Raw genomic sequence first — 16,490 nt, 5'->3', positions numbered from 1 at the left:
GAGCTTGGATTCTAGTGGGAAGAAAAAGACAATAAACAAGTATATAGTATGTCAGGAGTCGTAAGTGGTATAAAGGAGAAGCAGGTGAGGAGATAAAGGCTCGGGTTATAGGTGCTGTGGTCTCTCCTGAAGGGCGGGTGGCAGAGTCCCTCTAAACCGTCTTCCCAGGAGGTCAGTTCTCAGAGGGCCAGGAATACAAAGTGTAGTGATTTTTCAAGAGAAACAAACCCTGTTTGTGAGCAGCGTTCCTACCCGGGTCCCAGAAGACTGAGCTTATTGATTTATTGTTCTTTGAACACCATGGATAAATACTTTTCTAAAAATATTTTTCATAATTTAGGTCTACGTTTCTTGGTTCGTCTCTGCACAGATATTGGATTAAAAGAAGTTCAAGAATATGCAACAAAACTCAAGAGATTGGAAAAAATGAAAGAAATCAGGGAACAGGTATGTCATGTGAGCCGAAAACTGCTGTCAGTTTTGAAAATGTCAGCCTTCTGTAGCTCAGCTGAGTGATGTCTGGGCTTCTGTCAGTAAAATTAAGTTGCAGTTATTTTTCTGCTGTGGCATGAAAGGAAAAATAACTAAAACTCTAGTTTTAGGATAAAATTCAGTCAAAATCTAGTTCCTAATCAGAGAAAGTGCAATAGATTCAGTGTAGTCTTTAGTGGAAATCTACTGATAGACTAACAATTGTAATTTCTCCAGTACAAAATAGCTGCAGGTTAAGTTGTAGACGTAACTTCAGCTGGAGAGTCTTGTGGCCTGTGGAAACCAGGAGACTTGCCGACAACAGCAGTTCATTGGGCTGCTGTGTTGCATCGTAGGGCACGGCTCTGAGGATGGCTGATACAGAGGCTTCAGGTGTATTTCTGTGTTCCCTGCAGTGTTTTACTTCTGTGAGAGAATAATCCCTCCTGTGTTTGAGCCTAGAATATTTAAAAGTTTAACATGATTTCTGAGTATCGCCTTTCATAGAAAGAAAATTCTTTAAGCTTAAGCTTTTCCAAAAATTTAATTACCTTGGGTAATTAAATCTAAATTTCGTATTTGCTTTCAAAATGTCGTTATCTTGTTTTTGCTTTGAGGATGTGACCTGATTGTTTTATTCTCTTTTTTAAATTGTCAGTTGCAAAAGCATTATGAGCATGACCTTAAAAATCCTATAAAACATCAAGTTGGTATTAAAATGCCACTGCTAGGGTATATAGTTACAAGCTGCTGTGAAGACCAGCTGAATACCACGTACCAATTGCTAATTTAATTAGATAACCTGCGTGAAAGTTTTGTAAAATTAAACTAGTACAAATTGGAAGTTCAGATTATCATAACTATCATCATAATTACTATGACATTTGTTTCATTAAGAAGAATCAAAAAGAAGTATCTATTTCAAACCATGAAATTCTTTGGAGCTCAAAACTAGTTCTGTGAAGTTACTTAGTGTAGAACCGTGGGTGCATCTGGAAGTCTTCAGACTTCGTAAGTTTAAGCATCAGTGGTTTGTCACTTATGAATGGTGACTGAACGGTGCACATGAGCTCAGGCAAGTTCTGGATCCCACATGGGGCCCATGTGCTGACCCCACAGCCGAGTGGGAGTGGGCCTCCCGGCCGGACGCCCCCCACCCCAGTGAGGAGCTGGGAGCCTTCTAGCTCCTGCTTCTGGGGGCCGCACTCAGGCTTTAAGGAAACATGGATTCCAAGGACTCCTGGGAAGTGAAATTGAGGGGTCAGGTCGAGACCTGTGCCCACCACACACCCTCCTCAGATCCCCCCGCCAGCCCCTGCCCTCCTTGAATCTAGACGGCCTGGGCCGCTACAGGCGCTCCTCTCCTTCTGACGTGGCAGCCCATCACCCCGCGGTTCCCCCCCGCACGGCACCCCCTGTCCTGATTGTTCTCGTTTGCTCATGGGGACTTGTGATTTTACTGTTGTAAATGAGTATCGAATGTCACTGCAACGGCTTTTCCTTTCTAATTACTACTCAGCCTGTTGATTCCTCTTCATCACAGTATTTGTGTATTCAGTGAACATAGTCAGCTTTTGTCTGTGTCTCTCATAGACCTGACCTTTTATCCCTATGTTGTACTCGCCATGGCGTAATTAAGGACACTTAGTAAGCTCAGACGAGTTACAGTTGATGCGTTTAAATTACGCAGTGCTTATCTTACCTGCTTACCCAAGTGAGTGCTGTGTTGCTGTGCTCGAGCAGTGTCTCTCTTCCTAATGCCTTATCACTGCCGCACTGCACCTGCATCACTTAGATACACGCTCTCGTCCCAGCCGTTCCTTCGTCTTCCTTTACGTCACAGTCCTTATCCACAGAGCACTTTCTTTCTGTTTCCTTGAGATCAGTTTCTCCATTGTTCTTCGGGACTGCTTATTAAATCTTACATAAAGAGAAACATTTTCTTGGTGTTTTCTCACTTATATTTTACATATGAACACAAAATTGAGGGGGAAGTTAGTGGAAAAGGTCAGTCCTAGGAAAGAGAGCAGAGGCTTACAGAGAAGCAGTCCTGTGGGTATGAGAGCCGCCTTCTCGGGAAATCGTTGCGTGCCCCCGTGCGTTTGTCTAGATTGTGAGCCGTGGGGCAGGCGCCCTGTTTCCTGGCTGCGTGGTGCATGAGACGCTATTCGTTATGAAACAAAATGTCACAAATCAACGCCTGAAGTAAGGATGCTATCCTTTTCTAAATTTGAACTTAAAACTTCTTGTTACTCTTCCTGTGTGTCTCCTGTTTAGAATCTGTCTCAATGCAAAAACTTAACGTTTTTCCTTTGTAATTAGGATTTCTTCATAAAATCATTGCCGAGGCCTGTGTAATACCTGTTGTACAGATATATCTTGATTTCTTTGAATATTTCCACATGGTTAGGTATCTTTTTTCCAGTTGGTGACTTTCTGCAGTCTGTCTAGCTTTCAGGTGTTCCTTGCTAAAGCACTGTGGGCCTCTGTGAGCGTCTGTAGTCGAGCTCGTCCATATTGTTAGCTGGAGACGTTTGGGAACCAGCCACAGGGTTGAGACCAGGGATGTCCTGGATAACCACGCCACACCTTTACCTGAGCTGCTAGAAGGAATGCAGAGCTGAGCCCCAGTCTTTATCCCGTCCTTTCCCCTGCAAGTGCTGACAGTGGCAGAAATTTGGCAGCAGAAAGGAAAAGGAGTGAAGAGGCTGGGTGGCCTTTCCTGATCTCCCTCCTCTGCTTGCAATTTGCCCTCCTCCCACCTGATGACGTCTGCTCAGCTGGACATCCGCGACCAGCAGCAGCAACACCCAGTGCATGATGAGCGTGGGCCGCTCTAGCCCTTTGCCCGTACTGGCCAGTTTAATCGTCACAGGAGTCCTATGCTATGATGTTGGATGTGGTTTTATTATTACTGTTCTTTAAGATGAGAAACCTGAGGCCCGTGGTTGCAAAGCAACTTTCTCCAGGTCACACAGCTGTTGGGGGGTAGGCCTCGGATTCACATCCAGGAAGGCCAGCTTCTGAGTCCAGGCTCCTGGCTGCCACGCCCTGCTCCCTTACGGATAGTAGAGAAAAAGGATGAGAGTAATTACTTTCAGTTGGTGTATAGTCCTTACTTTTCTGCATCCAGGAAGTTGGTAGCTCACTCCATGAGCTAAACTGGAATGTACCTCTGTGAGCTCACTCTAATTTGATCAGAGCTAGGGCCTCAGAACAGTGCTCTCCAAGTGTGGCCTGTGGACCCTCAGAGCCTCAGAATCGCCTGGGCTTCTTACAAAGTCTTGGGCCTCACCCCAGACTACCCCAGCCCCAGAATTAAAGTCTCTGGGTATGGAGTCCAAGAATCTATGTGGTTTTTAAACAAGTTCTCAAACTAATTTTTTATTCACAGACATTCCAGAAGCACTGGTGTAGTGTTATGCTTCCGAAGGGTTACCTTCAAACGATCAGACACCAGCTCAGGATACAGAATCTGCTTTAAGGGGAAAAGTAAACACAAAATAAATCAGGCCGTGGATTTTTAAAAACTGTTTTAAAACGGAAAGGGATTTGTGTAGACCTAAGAAGGAAAGAAAAACAGATTCAGGGTTATGTGGATGGGGGTGATGGACCTCTCCAGGCCCCCAGCTCCAGTCTTAAAGCATGAAAGCTAGAAACTCATTTCTCTGGGCTGACTTTTCAGAGAAGTGCGTCCTCTTCTGGAACACTTATGGGGAAGGCGGCTGTTCTCCCCTTTGTGCTGGGGGCCTGTGTTCCTGGGCGGGGAGGGAGCTTTGTGCCCTGTTCGTAGAGCCGTGGCAAACAGTCCCGGGCGTTGGGTGGAGCCGCCCCCCAGCACTGTTGGGTTTTAAGAGACAGTTTGCGTTTCGCTTCGCTGAACAGAAGAACGTTAGCTGCAAGGAACTCTTCAAACTTTATTGCACGAATGGAAGAGAGCAAAATGGGAAGACAGGAGTTGAAGGCTGAGTATTTTAAATATGCCAAGGAAGAGAAAAATACCAGCCCACACCAAAGAGGATTAAGGGACAAAAGGAAACGATTAGGAGGGAAAAAGAAGATGGGGAAAGAGTTTACAAAACACAAAGTTTTTTTTTGTTTTTTTTCTCCGGTACGCGGGCCTCTCACTGCTGCAGCCTCTCCCGCTGCGGAGCACAGGCTGCAGACGCACAGGTTCAGCAGCCATGGCTCACGGGCCCAGCCGCTCCACGGCATGTGGGATCTTCCTGGACCAGGGCACGAACCCGTGTCCCCTGCATCGGCAGGCGGACTCACAACCACTGCGTCACCAGGGAAGCCCCCAAAATACAAAGTTTTAATTGCTCATTCACAAATGAAGTACATTAATAATTTGTTCCTTTTTAAAAATCGAATTTCTAAATTTTCACAATATTCAAAAGGAGAATTCCTCTCCCAGTATTTGCCATTTTCCCCCCAAAGAAATCAAATAATTTCAAGAGATTCTTTCTTTTGGCCAACTTAAAATAATATGTGGCATTCAAAACTAATGTAAAATATAGTTGGTACTTATCCTCAAATTTCCAGTTATTACCAGAAGCTAGTTGAGCAGAAACCCTTTTGGTATTAAAAGTGTTCTTAAAAGTTCTTAAAAGGAAAAAGATTTTGTATGAAGATCTCATAAAGGCACAGCTTTAAATTAACTGTGAAGGAAAAATGCAAAATTTTTAAAGTTTACGTATGTAATGAAAGCTGCGAGAATGTTTCGCCCATTTTATACGTTACTGCATTTATAAAGTTCAACAGAAACACAGGATAATTCATATAGCATTCATCCTTGGTATCAAGTGTGTGGTGATTTGGGCCGTGACGTTTTCCAGGGTGAGACTCCCGCGACACTCTGGTTAAAGGCCGTGGAGTCCTCGCCTGCTGGCGTCACCCTGTGCTGGGTCCTTGGTTCACCTGTTCAGGAGACACTTGACATGGACGAGGTGCTCCAGCTGCTCGTCACCTGGCAGGAGAACGAGACAAACACAGGTCGCTTGCTGCCCAGCAGAGACACGCAGCGTGTGCACTGGATGGGGTTCGGCCCACGACCAGGGGTCCGAGTGGTCCCCGGGGGAGGTGTGGCTGGACCTCAGGGCCTGGCGTGGAGACGGGAAGGTGTGAGAGAGGTCTGAGGGCAGGAAGTTGCGTCCACGTTCGTGAGTTCTTTGGAGTTGAAGCTGCAAAGAAGCGTCTTAAATTCTGTTTTCTCTTGAATTTGAAGTCAGAGCCAATCTTCTTAAGGATCCTTAACTAGGTAACAACTGCTCCTTGTTCTAAGACAGAAATCTAATTCTTACGGAATAAAAGCCCAGGATGGTGGACGGAACCCTGGGCTTTCCTCCCCAACCCCAGTCCGCTCCAGACCTGGTTCTCTTCAGTAAGATGAGGACAGTGTTCTCGGCTGGCCTTCACAACCGTCCACGGTGAACTTAGGCTTGTCCCAGTCTGTCACCGACATTGCTAGAAAACGACCACATACTTGGATGTCAGAAACGTCAAATCGCTGCGAGAGTTTGCAGCCCTCACCCTTGGGTCCTGTGACCACTGTCCTCCGGGGGCAGGTGACAGTGTGACAATGTGGGGCTGCGCGGGTCCTGGAGACTCTGCCTGTCCTCTGCAGGAGAGCAGTGTCGTGTGTTCACGGCGGGGAGAAAACACTTTCCCAACACTTACCTGTTTAATTTTCCATCATTTTATTTATATCTACTTTGCTCCTCTTCTCTTTGTACCTTCTTCTCTCATTGTTTCCCCCAAAGTGGGTATGGCATCTTTTTTTTTTCATATTATTGAAGAAACAAATGTTATTCTAAAAATTCAGGTAGATTACTTTTGTAAGTAACGTTTTAATTCAAATAAAAATGTGTTAAGGAAAAAGTGAAAATCGTTCAGCCACGACTTTGAGATCACTGTTAGCATTTTGACATTTCATAATCCCAGGCATTTTTACAAATATATGCAAACATATATCAATACGTTTTTTTTTTTTTTGCGCTACGCGGGCCTCTCACTGTTGTGGCCTCTCCCGTTGCGGAGCACAGGCTCCGGACGCGCAGGCTCAGCGGCCATGGCTCACGGGCCCAGCCGTTCCGCGGCATGTGGGATCTTCCCGGACCGGGGCACGAACCCGTGTCCCCTGCATCGGCAGGCGGACTCTCAACCACTGCGCCAGCAGGGAAGCCCAGTCTTTTAGTTTTTTGAATTTTATTTTATTTTATTTTTTATACAGCAGGTTCTTATTAGTCATCTATTTTATACATATTAGTGTGTACATATCAATCCCAATTCAGTTCATCCCACCACCATCCCACCCCCCTGCCACTTTCCCCTCCTTGGTGTCCATACGTTTGTTTCTCTACATCTGTGTCTCTACAGAAATGAGTCTTGAATCATTGAAAAAGATTGTTTTTTTTTTCTTCCTAGGAGACTACAATGTCAGTAATCCCATCCGTGACCTGATAATTTATAAATATTTGGGAAGTTGTCAGGGTTGGGGGAATAAATGGTGTCCTTTGAATTAATGATGAAATTATGTTTACGTTACTGAAGATCTAAATAAGATACCAATCTGTGTTAAGAAATTTTAATTCAATTGTAAATAGTTGTCAAAAGCCGTCTGTTGCTGCTCACTGACTACCCTCTTCTCTAAACAAACCATTATTCATACAAGAGCCTGGAGTCAGCGTTTAATCAGAAGCTCTAACTTAGGCGCAGCAAAGCGTGTAAAAAGAAACCTAAGAATGTCACAGTTTGGAGATAATTCTTATGTCTTAAGGGTGAGTTGGTGTCTAAGAAAGTAGACTGTTGGGCAGATCTTAGGTATTGAGATTTAACAGTGCCTTTATTGTGGAAGTTGACTTTCAAAACCCTGTTGTCCTTTAATCATGTCAAGTGGGGCTAAAGCAGAAATAGCCCATTCGCAAGGTCCCCTTCTCCCTCCACCCCTTCAGCCACTGCTTTTAAGACCTGAGCTTTCACATCTGGGAAATACTTGGTTTTTAAGTTGTTTGCAGAAGCAAGGGCGACCCTGCACTTTGAAGCCTGAGTGCCGTTCGCGTGTCTGGCGGGACTGGTGGCCCTTCTCAGGGTTTCCCCCGTACTTACAAGGCAGCCGGGCCTCCCTCCTGCGGGGCCGACTCAGGGGCCACTCCCAGTGAGCCCAGCCTCGGGAGGCAGGACAGTAAGGCCTAAGGGACGCACAGTTTAACATGTGTTTTAGAAATCGGTGCTTGGTTATCGTTGACCTTGAAGGACTATCATTTATTCCTGTTTTCATTACAGTACAGCTGACATCCAGTATGTCCTTCTAACGTGTCACCTTCTTGCTTTAGCGCACCAAGTCCGGCAGGGACAGCAGCGGGGGTCCCCGCGGCAGGAGAGACGGGAGTGCTGGCAGTGGTGAGTGTCCCTGTTCCTGTCCCCCCGGATGTGCCAGTTGACAGATTTCTAGTACATGGGCTTCTAGAAGCACCTTGAAGTAATCTGAAAATGTCCTGTTTGTTTGTTTTATACACAGTAAAACTTCACCTACTCTACTTTTGTGAGCATCAGCCTGCTGTGTAATCGAGTGTTTGTAGGTGTTAGTGGGTGTTGGTTCCTGAATAAACGGACCTGTTTCTGCTAATTGATGAATAGACAGTTCACATTGGATAGATTATAGACAGTTCACATTGGATAGATTATCACAGGTGTCCATACTAGTGGGTTTTACTGTGTCACGTTTTTTAGATTACGTTATAAGGAGGCGCCATGGGGCCTGGGGTCGTCACCTGGATGCTGACAGACCTGTACACTTGTAGTGTAGAAGTGGTGCCGGTCTGGGCACTGGGCGGCATGGCCATGGTCCCAGCCGTAGCCACTGTGTGTCTCTGGACCAGCCACGCAAATGCTGTTGCTTTGGGCGATTCTGTGACTGCTGGGGTCACTGTTACTTAATAAGAAGGTTTGTTAAGTTTTCCTCCCCTTTTTCCCCATCAACAAAATCTACCTTCTGTCTCTACTTCAGGGGATAGTAGAAGTTATATTTAGGGGAAATTGGATGGTTTTGAAGAAACTAATTAGAAAAACAAATGCTAAATTGGGATCCGTATCATGTCCACTCGTAGCACCGTCGTGCAGACAGGACCCGACGTCATCCTCTTGTGTCTGTCTGTGGTCAGGAGTCACAACAAAGAGAAATGCGACCCTCGGTTTAGGGAGGCCTTTCTTTCGTTCGTTCATTTACTGGATGCACGCTGGGTGCCGAGGACATGGGGACGAATGAGGCGGGGCCCCTGCCCTCAAGGAAATCAGGATCGACTTGGAAAGACACACGAGCCCTGATCTGCTGAGGGCGCCGCCTGGCGGGGGTGGGGGCGCGGCTGGGACGGAGAGCACCCTCGAGGGCGGAGCTCTGCTCCCTCGGTGCGCCCAGGCGCTGACAGCCAGTGCCGTGCCTGGTCCAGCGGGACATCTGGATTCCCCGAGGGTCAGTCTCGCTGCTCCAGCAGAAGCCCCAGGCCTGGCCTGGGTCCCTGGTCCCAGGGACCAGCACCCAGAGCTTGAGAAGTTGGCAGGGCGGCCCTGAGCCTGGGCCCTGTGTGTGCCGGGGCCGCCCCTCACCTCCCCCCCTCTGCCCCTCCCCACCCCATGCGTGTGGGTGGCCCTCCATCCAGGTCCTGGTCTGGAGACCTGTCCCAGCAGCTCTCAGTCCCTTGTCCAGCAGGGCCACCTGCGGTGGAGTTCAGCATTTTGTGGAGTTTAGAGAAGTATGTATTGTGATGCATTAGCCACGTACCCTGTACCTCCCCTGGGGAGCACCTCCGAGTCAAAGGAGTCTCACTACTTCAGTGAAGCGTGGATATTCACACTAAGGATAAATAATGGCCCGGAATAGCTGCAGGTCAAGTCAGGTTTTATTCTTGACGCGAAGTTGTGTTTCTGCCTGGAAACCTGGCTTTAGAGCTCTTTGGAATTTGGATTGTCGTTGAGGGGCTGTGGGCCTGCGTCTACCAAAAGCGTTGAAGCAGCTTGGGGAGGGTCTGGGCAGCCCGCCAGCTGGCCGAGGTGCGAGCTCTTGAACTGCGTGTCCCTCGAAGGAGTAACCCCCAGGAAAGTGTCAGTTACTTACTGAGTTCTAGGACCAGATTCACCACCCTCTAAGATCCTCCACGTCCTGCTGAAAATCTTGAGCTCAGAGTAACCCTAACGCACACCCATCACCAAGCCTGCTCTCAGTCCGCAGGGCCTTCCCTGGTCACCTGCTTGTGGGCTTGTGAAGTGTTGCTGAGGCCCCTGGGGGTCCTCACGTTCAGGGTCCACTTGGGAGACTCCAGCCCTCTGAGCGAGGTGTCCTGAGAGCTGCTGGTGCTGAGCCGGAGCCCAGAGGACGGTATCCACCCCAGAGAGTGGCCCCCGACCCGCCTCCCACGTGCCACCCCGTGCAGAGGAGGGCGCCTCCTGGGCCAGCCTCCCCACCACTGCCGTTTCTCTCTTAGTAAGTTTTCCTTTCTCCCATCCAGTGTGTTGCAGCCCAGCACAAACAGGCAGTCCTGGGGCACAAACACGCTTCTTGGAACCGAAGCTCCGGCTGTGGGCCTTGTGGGCCAGGGGTCGTGGGCCTGGCTCTGGGGCAGGTTTAAAGCAGCTCCCGGCTCCCGGGGGGGGCTTGCCTCTCTCTCTCTCTACACTTGCCCTTTTGTTCCTGGTTTCCCATCATTGCTGACACCCCACTTCCTCCTGGGGCTCCTCCCTGTCCCCGGAGCCTGGCTCTCGGCCCCCCTCCAGCCCGCCCAGCTTTGGGGTCTGAGCCCACCGGGCTTCCTCCTTGCTTCGCCTTGCGGCCCCCAGAACACCCTGGGCCCCGTGGACGAGCCCCCCCTCAGCAGCGTGCCGCCGCCGCCCCCTGCAGCCCCCCGTGGGCCGAGGTCGCTGGCCATCCCTCGAGCTCCCAGCACGGCCTGCGTGTTGAAGGGTGCCCGGGGCCCACCACCTTCCACCTCTGCCCCGGGAGACCCAGCGGCGCACGTCTCAGCCTGGAACTCTCTGGCACTCTGTCTGGATGAGACCTGCAGCTCAAATAGGGGAAAGGGACAATTTTCTGTATGGATCCAGGTGAGGCCAGCCTGGAGCTGGTTAAGTATGATGTGTTAAAATTAAGTGCAGTGCCTACAACTAGGTTTTTAAAAGTGTTGCCTAGGAGAGAGGACCATAGGGAACATGTCATCGTAATTATTCGTTTGTATAAAATGGCTGTTTCTGAAATGCCTGAGGGCCCTTGAAAATTGTTCTTTTTCTGTGCACCAGACTCTGGTCTCTGTTAATTTGCTGATCGACCTCAGCGCCCTTCCTCACGTGTAGCAGATTTGAGTGTGTAGCAGAGTCACTGGGAAGGCTGGTTAAAACAGACCCGAGCCCCCAACCCCGGTGACCGGCCCGGGGTCCTGTGTTTCTGACCAGGTCCCAGCTGCCGCTGCTGGTCCTGGGACCACACCTGGAGAACCAATGCTGTATCTCAAAGGAGAGAATGCAGATTACGTGCGGCCTTGTGTATGTAAAAGGTCACCACCACTACTACCACCAAACCCACGTTCACGTATGTGGCAGTCTCTGGTCACCCAGCCTCCGGGCTCCGTCACCCACAGGGGGTTCCCCCCGGGAGGTGGTGTGAGACCCGCCTGCTCGGGCCGATGCTGGGCAAACAGTGTGTTATTATTATCACTTACACAAATCGTGCTGGGAAGCAGCAGCGTTTGCTTTAGAGCTTTGCAGGATTTTCAGTACTTTAGTTTGTTTTTTACAGAATAAGCTTAAAATGAAATGAACTTGTTTTAAGTACGTGAAATAAAAAATGCATTACCCTTAAATGCAAAATTTTGGCTTCAGGTTTTAACAGCTCGGTTCAAAACATCAGTTGAGAAAAACAATTAAATCAAATGCACGTGCACAGGCAGAGCTGAGCTCCACGCGTTCAGGGTCCACGTGGCCGCCCCGTAGTGTCCGCGGGGATGAGGGGTGAGAGGGACAGCGTGTTCCCGAGGCCGGGAGCTGGACAGGTGGCCTCTCCTGCGGCCCCGTCTGCCCTTGGGCGACAGCGGGTTTGCTGACTGAGGTTATGAAGGTTTTGTGTTAAAATTGTTGGTCCTTTACCGCGTGTGATACTTAATGGTTTACGGCGTTTTTCAGTCTAATTTTTATTCTGTCTTGGGTGTGAACGTCTCTTATGCAGTATTTCCATTCCATATTTGGACTCTATAATCCTTTTAAGGTTTTTCCTTAAATTGGGCCAGAATCTATCCTCCTCTGCTGGGCACATCTGACCCCTTCTGTACTCATTCTCCAGGCCTCTGAAGAGTTGGGGGGCGGTGCCTGGGCCAGGCTCGCCGGCCTCTCCCGCCCCTCACCTGCCCAGGCCTCTGACGGCTCCCAGGCTCCACGTGGGCGACGGCCCAGCCCCTTCCCCCACCCGCTGCCCTACTCCGCGCCAGGGGGTGTTCGCCAGTGTCTCCAAGCACACGGTGGAAAGGGTCTGATGAAGCCTACTCTTGAGTGATGCTTTGGTTCCCAACCAAAGGTTCCCAACAAGAGATTTCTTTTAAATTTCAAAAAACAAGGATTACATCCTTTGGAAATTGGCTGTCAGATGAAACGGCCTTCCTGTTTCTTGACAGATAAGTAGACGTTAAGATTTGTAATGCAGTGTGATGTTGCCCACCGTGCTGAACACATGTGCTTTTGCTCCTGTGTCTCCAGACGGCGGCCAGAACTGTGGTGCCGGTAGCAGAGGCGAGCGGCTCAGCGCCCAGCTCCGAGCCCTGCCCAGGACGGAGGAGCCTTACGACAGCAGCAGTAACAAGGAGCTAGGCAAGTGCCCGGGCCTGGCAGGTCCGGACTGGAAGGGACGGGCAGACGCGTCCACCTGGGCGTTATTAAGGGTTTTCCAGCACAGACAGAAGTTTTACATGACTTGGGAGAGCGTTTCTCTTCATTCTGGGTTGTTCAGTTTTGAAGATGAGCCTCATTGGTTTCACATTTGCTGTTTTTCCCTGTTCCTCTAATGCAACCATCTGTTCTGAAACCTAGACGCCTCCTATGTGGATCCGCTTGGCCCGCAAATAGAAAGACCCAGAACTGCAGCCAGAAAGAGAGTCGACGAGGATGATTTTGCTGATGAAGAATTAGGAGATGATTTGCTTCCAGAATAATATATATTTTAATGTATTATTTATTAATTAGAGGGAAGGAATCGCCTTACAAGATAATACTCACGTTAAAGTTTGGATTAAATACCCAAACTTTAATTTTGCACACTGTCAAAACTTTAAATAAGTGTATTCTGTTCTATGAGTATGGATTTAGATTTTGTTTTGCTTTTAATGGAATAAAAACATGTGAAAATAATACTTTAGGCCAGAGACTGACCCTCTTGAAAACATTGACCCACAGTAAGAAATGGATCTTGTAGCACTCCCTAGTACCTCCACACACGTAAGTATGACTACTCACTGATTACGACAGCGTGTGCTGCTGTCTTCTGTAATTTCATTGAAACAACGTGTGAGTAATGGAAACACTCTAGTGGTTTCATGGTTTGCAGCTTGACAGCTGTGCTGGGACGTACCCTTGATGAGTCTGTATTCAGGTAAGTCGCTTTGGAAGTGTTGCGTTGTGGGGATTCCAGCACTAGTAAAGCAGCTGTTTGGGGGCAGTAAAGTAGTGAGAGAACAGCAGCCCGTGGCCCCTTCAGCCCCGAGCGCGGCAGCCTCGAGTTGTGCTTCCCGGTGAAACGCGGGGTGCGGGGTCGAAGCCAGGACTGCGTGCATCCTTCTTACGGTATGTCTGGCTGGCGGGCCCCGTCCAGAGGAGTGCGGTGGTGGGCAGTCAGGGGAGACGTGGCCGGTCTGTAACACTTCACGAGAGAGGATGGACCCTCCACCTCACTTTACGTTGTTTCCACGGCATGCACACTTCTGTTGGGTGCGGGAAAGGAAACACCAAAACCAGAGCACATTCCCTGCTCGCAGAAAAAGTGATGATCTGATGGGGCAGGCGTTCACCAAATACACTAAACGGCTAGTGTGTGCGAGAGTCTGAGGCTACGGTCGTGACCAAGACAGCAAGGCCCTGCCCTCAAAGAGCGTAAATTCTGGCGGGGGAGGCAGACAACAAGTGTATTTTTTTGATGGGCTTTGGGTGTTGTTAAGGGCGGCGAAGAGAGTGAAGTGGAGGAGTGCCACGGAGCGTGACGGCGGTGGAGGAGGTGAGCTGGGGAAGCCCTCCAGGGGCATTTGTATCAGCAGCAGGCAGACGCGCTTCGGGGGTGTTGCGCGCCGGTGGGGAGCTTGAAGGGCCGGGGCCCCCGGGGCAGGGCCGGGCCTCGTGGAGCCCAGCGGTGCCTGAGGCTTCACTCTGCCGCGCGGTAACAGCGAAGGCGCCCTTGGCAGGTTTCGCTGGGGGAGGGCGCGTGACGTGACGTGGTCTAACCTCAGGAGCAGCGAGCCCGCCGCCCTGAGGGGATTGGCTGGGGCGGGCGGCCTGCGTGGGAGAGGGGCGCCTGGGGGCTGTGAGGGTCGGTGCGGCCCAGCACACGTTTGGGAGGGAGAGCTCAGGAGAGTTACCGGTGGCCTGTGTGCGGGTTGTGAGCAAGAGGAGAAAGCACGATGGCAGCGTTTGTGGCGGAGGCGCTGAACGGCCGGGGTTGCCTTTCTCTGAGGTGGTCATCTCGGGAGAAGTATATAACTCGGAAAGTGTGACAGGCCCGCGTGTGGAATGGCCATCTGAGATGCGGCGCACGCCCAGCTGTATGAACGGAACAGAGTGGGGTTGTTCCAGGCAGATGTCACAGAGCGAAAAAGGAACAAGGGACCAGGGTATTTGCAGGGGTGTAGTGATCGCGTCGAACCACCAACTCTGCCCCAGCCGAGAAGGGAAACTAGGACTCGCGTGGGGTGGCTGGTGAAAAGGCAGGGTCAGCAGACGAGGTCAGACAGCCAGCTACAGGACAGGTGCAGAGAGAAGGTGCTGGTGTCAGGGGCCACTCACACACTCGGAAGGACGGGGAGCCGCTCCCGGTACTGAGCGCAGGGGTCGCCGTGGGGGAGCGCAGGCTTCCAGAGTCGAGACGTGCTGGGGGAAAGCAGGTGGAGCTGGGGTAGCCAGTTAGAGGCCGGGTCTTGGGTGGCTCCTCCACAGGTGTTAAAGGTGCGGGAATGAGGTGCAGGCGTGGTGGGACCTCCGAGAAGACGACAGATAGAGCTCTTGGTGGGGAGACCTGACCTTCGGAGGAGGGAAGGAGGTTTGGATCCGTCAGTAACCCAGGAAGGTAAGTGGACGTAGCCACCCCTACCCCGGCTCCCATGCCAGGGAGCTACAGCCGGTCTGGCACTGGGGCACTGAGTGATCCAGGGGCTGAGAGAGGAACGGCTCTCGTTGTGGAGAACACTGTAGAGGAGTTAGCTTCCAAGGGAACATGACGAGGCTGCTTTTGAGTATTTTGTTGCCTTTTTCTCACTCATCTTAATGTTGGACTGAACTAAGAGCATGTTTATTTCACACGTTCATAAATATGTTCAGGTTTGAGGGCAATTGACTACAGACATTTTGCACCTGTTGAGAAGACAATTTCTCAACTCTGTTTAGCATCACAGAAACGAATTTTATGTTCTATCAAGTGGGCAAGCGTCTTCAGTAGTTTATGATCTTTCATAAAATGAAAAGTGTTGGAAAGTAAATACCTTCGTTTCCAAGTAACAGGGGAGGAGAGAGAAGTTGCCATGTTATCAGACAATGGAAGATATTTTGTTGAATAATATATAGAATGAGCGGTCTGGCGCTGTATCGCCTTACCTTTCAAAGGATGAAACTGCTGTCTCCTAAAGGATTCCCACACTTCTACCACCTTTAAAAAAAAAACAGTATGTGTTCGTGTACTGATATGTTTATTCCCATTTTACCAGAAAGAACACAATTTCTCTACTAATCAGAAAAAAAGTTTTGTAACCTCAAAACAAACGTTTACTCACCAAGCTGTAAATAGCTTAAATGGCTTAAATTGGAGATTTCTGTGGGATTTTGAGCAGTCAATAGGACAATCCCTAAACTCTTCAGTTATAGAATATTCAAGGCATACAAGTGTTGTTTTTCTACACAGCATAACTGAAATGTAGTTTAACCAGTGATTTACAAGGCAGTCAAATACCAAAGCTGGAAAGCATTTAGAGAACCATCAATTATGTATTTTCTATACCTTCGAAAACCTTTCAGCTGTTACCAATCATTTGTTTTCATTGGCCAAGTATGACTGCCGTAAAATGACCGTATTCACTAGCCCACCGCCTAAAAAGCATTAAGCATTCATTTACAGAATGAACGAACGAGCACGTTTGCTTTGGTTCTTGAAATAGAATTCCCTCGTGTAAGTATATTTTCTTTATTTACAAAGTATTAGGCTTATTTTACATGACCGCGCGCTTACAGTCCCGGCATCACGAAGCAGGAGTTCCCGACCCTGTAGCGCCCAAGGATGCCCAGTTCCGGCCATAAAAGTGCAAGCTGGGTAGAATGTTTGGTGCTTGTATTTCGGAGGTGCTAGTGGGGCAGATAAGGACCGCTTCCTGGTGTCTGGGGGAAGGAGAAGCGCCCCCGCCCCCCGTTCGGAACGCTCTCCATCTCCAGTCCCTCAGAGGAAGTCGTGGCGAAGAAGCTGCTTCCAGGCTCCGCGCGCGCCTTTCCAGGTACCTGTCCCGCTCCCGCGGCGCCTTCGTCTGGGAGGCTCTTCGCGGCGGCCGGACCCGGCCGACTTCCCTTCCAGCCGAGGCGCCTCCTTCCGCTCAGCGCCGCGCGGCTCCGTTCGGGACGTGTCCGCGCCTCCGCGACTACCGGAGCCACTTCGGGGCGATGCTGGGGCCGCCGGTGAGTGCGCGGCGCAGCGGCTGCGTCTCGGTCCCCGGGCGCCGCCGCCCTCCGTCCCGGGCCGCCTCGTGGGGCCCGCGCGCCCAGGACACGCGGGGGCCGCCGAGGGGCCCGGACGCCGTCATAGG

The 16,490-nt window shown here is 50.1% G+C and overlaps 2 protein-coding genes across 6 annotated transcripts in view; both read left to right on the top strand.

Annotated features, from left to right (window-relative positions):
• IFT88 (intraflagellar transport 88) overlaps positions 1 to 15,843 on the top strand; it is a 77,679-nt gene extending 61,836 nt beyond the window's left edge. For 2 of the 5 annotated variants that reach the window (XM_029209832.1, XM_029209831.1), the window contains 4 exons: positions 341 to 447; positions 7,806 to 7,872; positions 12,205 to 12,315; positions 12,535 to 15,842. In XM_029209832.1, coding sequence (XP_029065665.1) covers positions 341 to 447; positions 7,806 to 7,872; positions 12,205 to 12,315; positions 12,535 to 12,656 — 407 coding nt within the window. In that variant the 3' untranslated portion in view covers positions 12,657 to 15,842. Of the gene's footprint in view, positions 1 to 340; positions 448 to 7,805; positions 7,873 to 12,204; positions 12,316 to 12,534 lie in introns of those variants that run through there. The other 3 variants (XR_003791672.1, XM_029209830.1, XR_003791673.1) reach the window with 3 other exon arrangements.
• Positions 15,844 to 15,959: 116 nt separating this feature from the next.
• Positions 15,960 to 16,490, top strand: part of IL17D (interleukin 17D) — a 29,763-nt gene continuing 29,232 nt past the window's right edge. The window contains exon 1 of the mRNA XM_029209833.1: positions 15,960 to 16,362. Coding sequence (XP_029065666.1) covers positions 16,012 to 16,362 — 351 coding nt within the window. The 5' untranslated portion in view covers positions 15,960 to 16,011. The remainder of the gene's footprint in view (positions 16,363 to 16,490) is intronic.

The sequence above is a fragment of the Monodon monoceros genome, unplaced genomic scaffold (assembly GCF_005190385.1).
Source record: "Monodon monoceros isolate NGI ecotype Baffin Bay Population unplaced genomic scaffold, NGI_Narwhal_1 Super_Scaffold_8, whole genome shotgun sequence".
In the NCBI taxonomy this organism is placed as follows: domain Eukaryota; kingdom Metazoa; phylum Chordata; class Mammalia; order Artiodactyla; family Monodontidae; genus Monodon; species Monodon monoceros.
The sequence above is the reverse complement of the archived record's forward strand: the minus strand, read 5'-3'. Positions and strand labels throughout refer to the sequence as shown.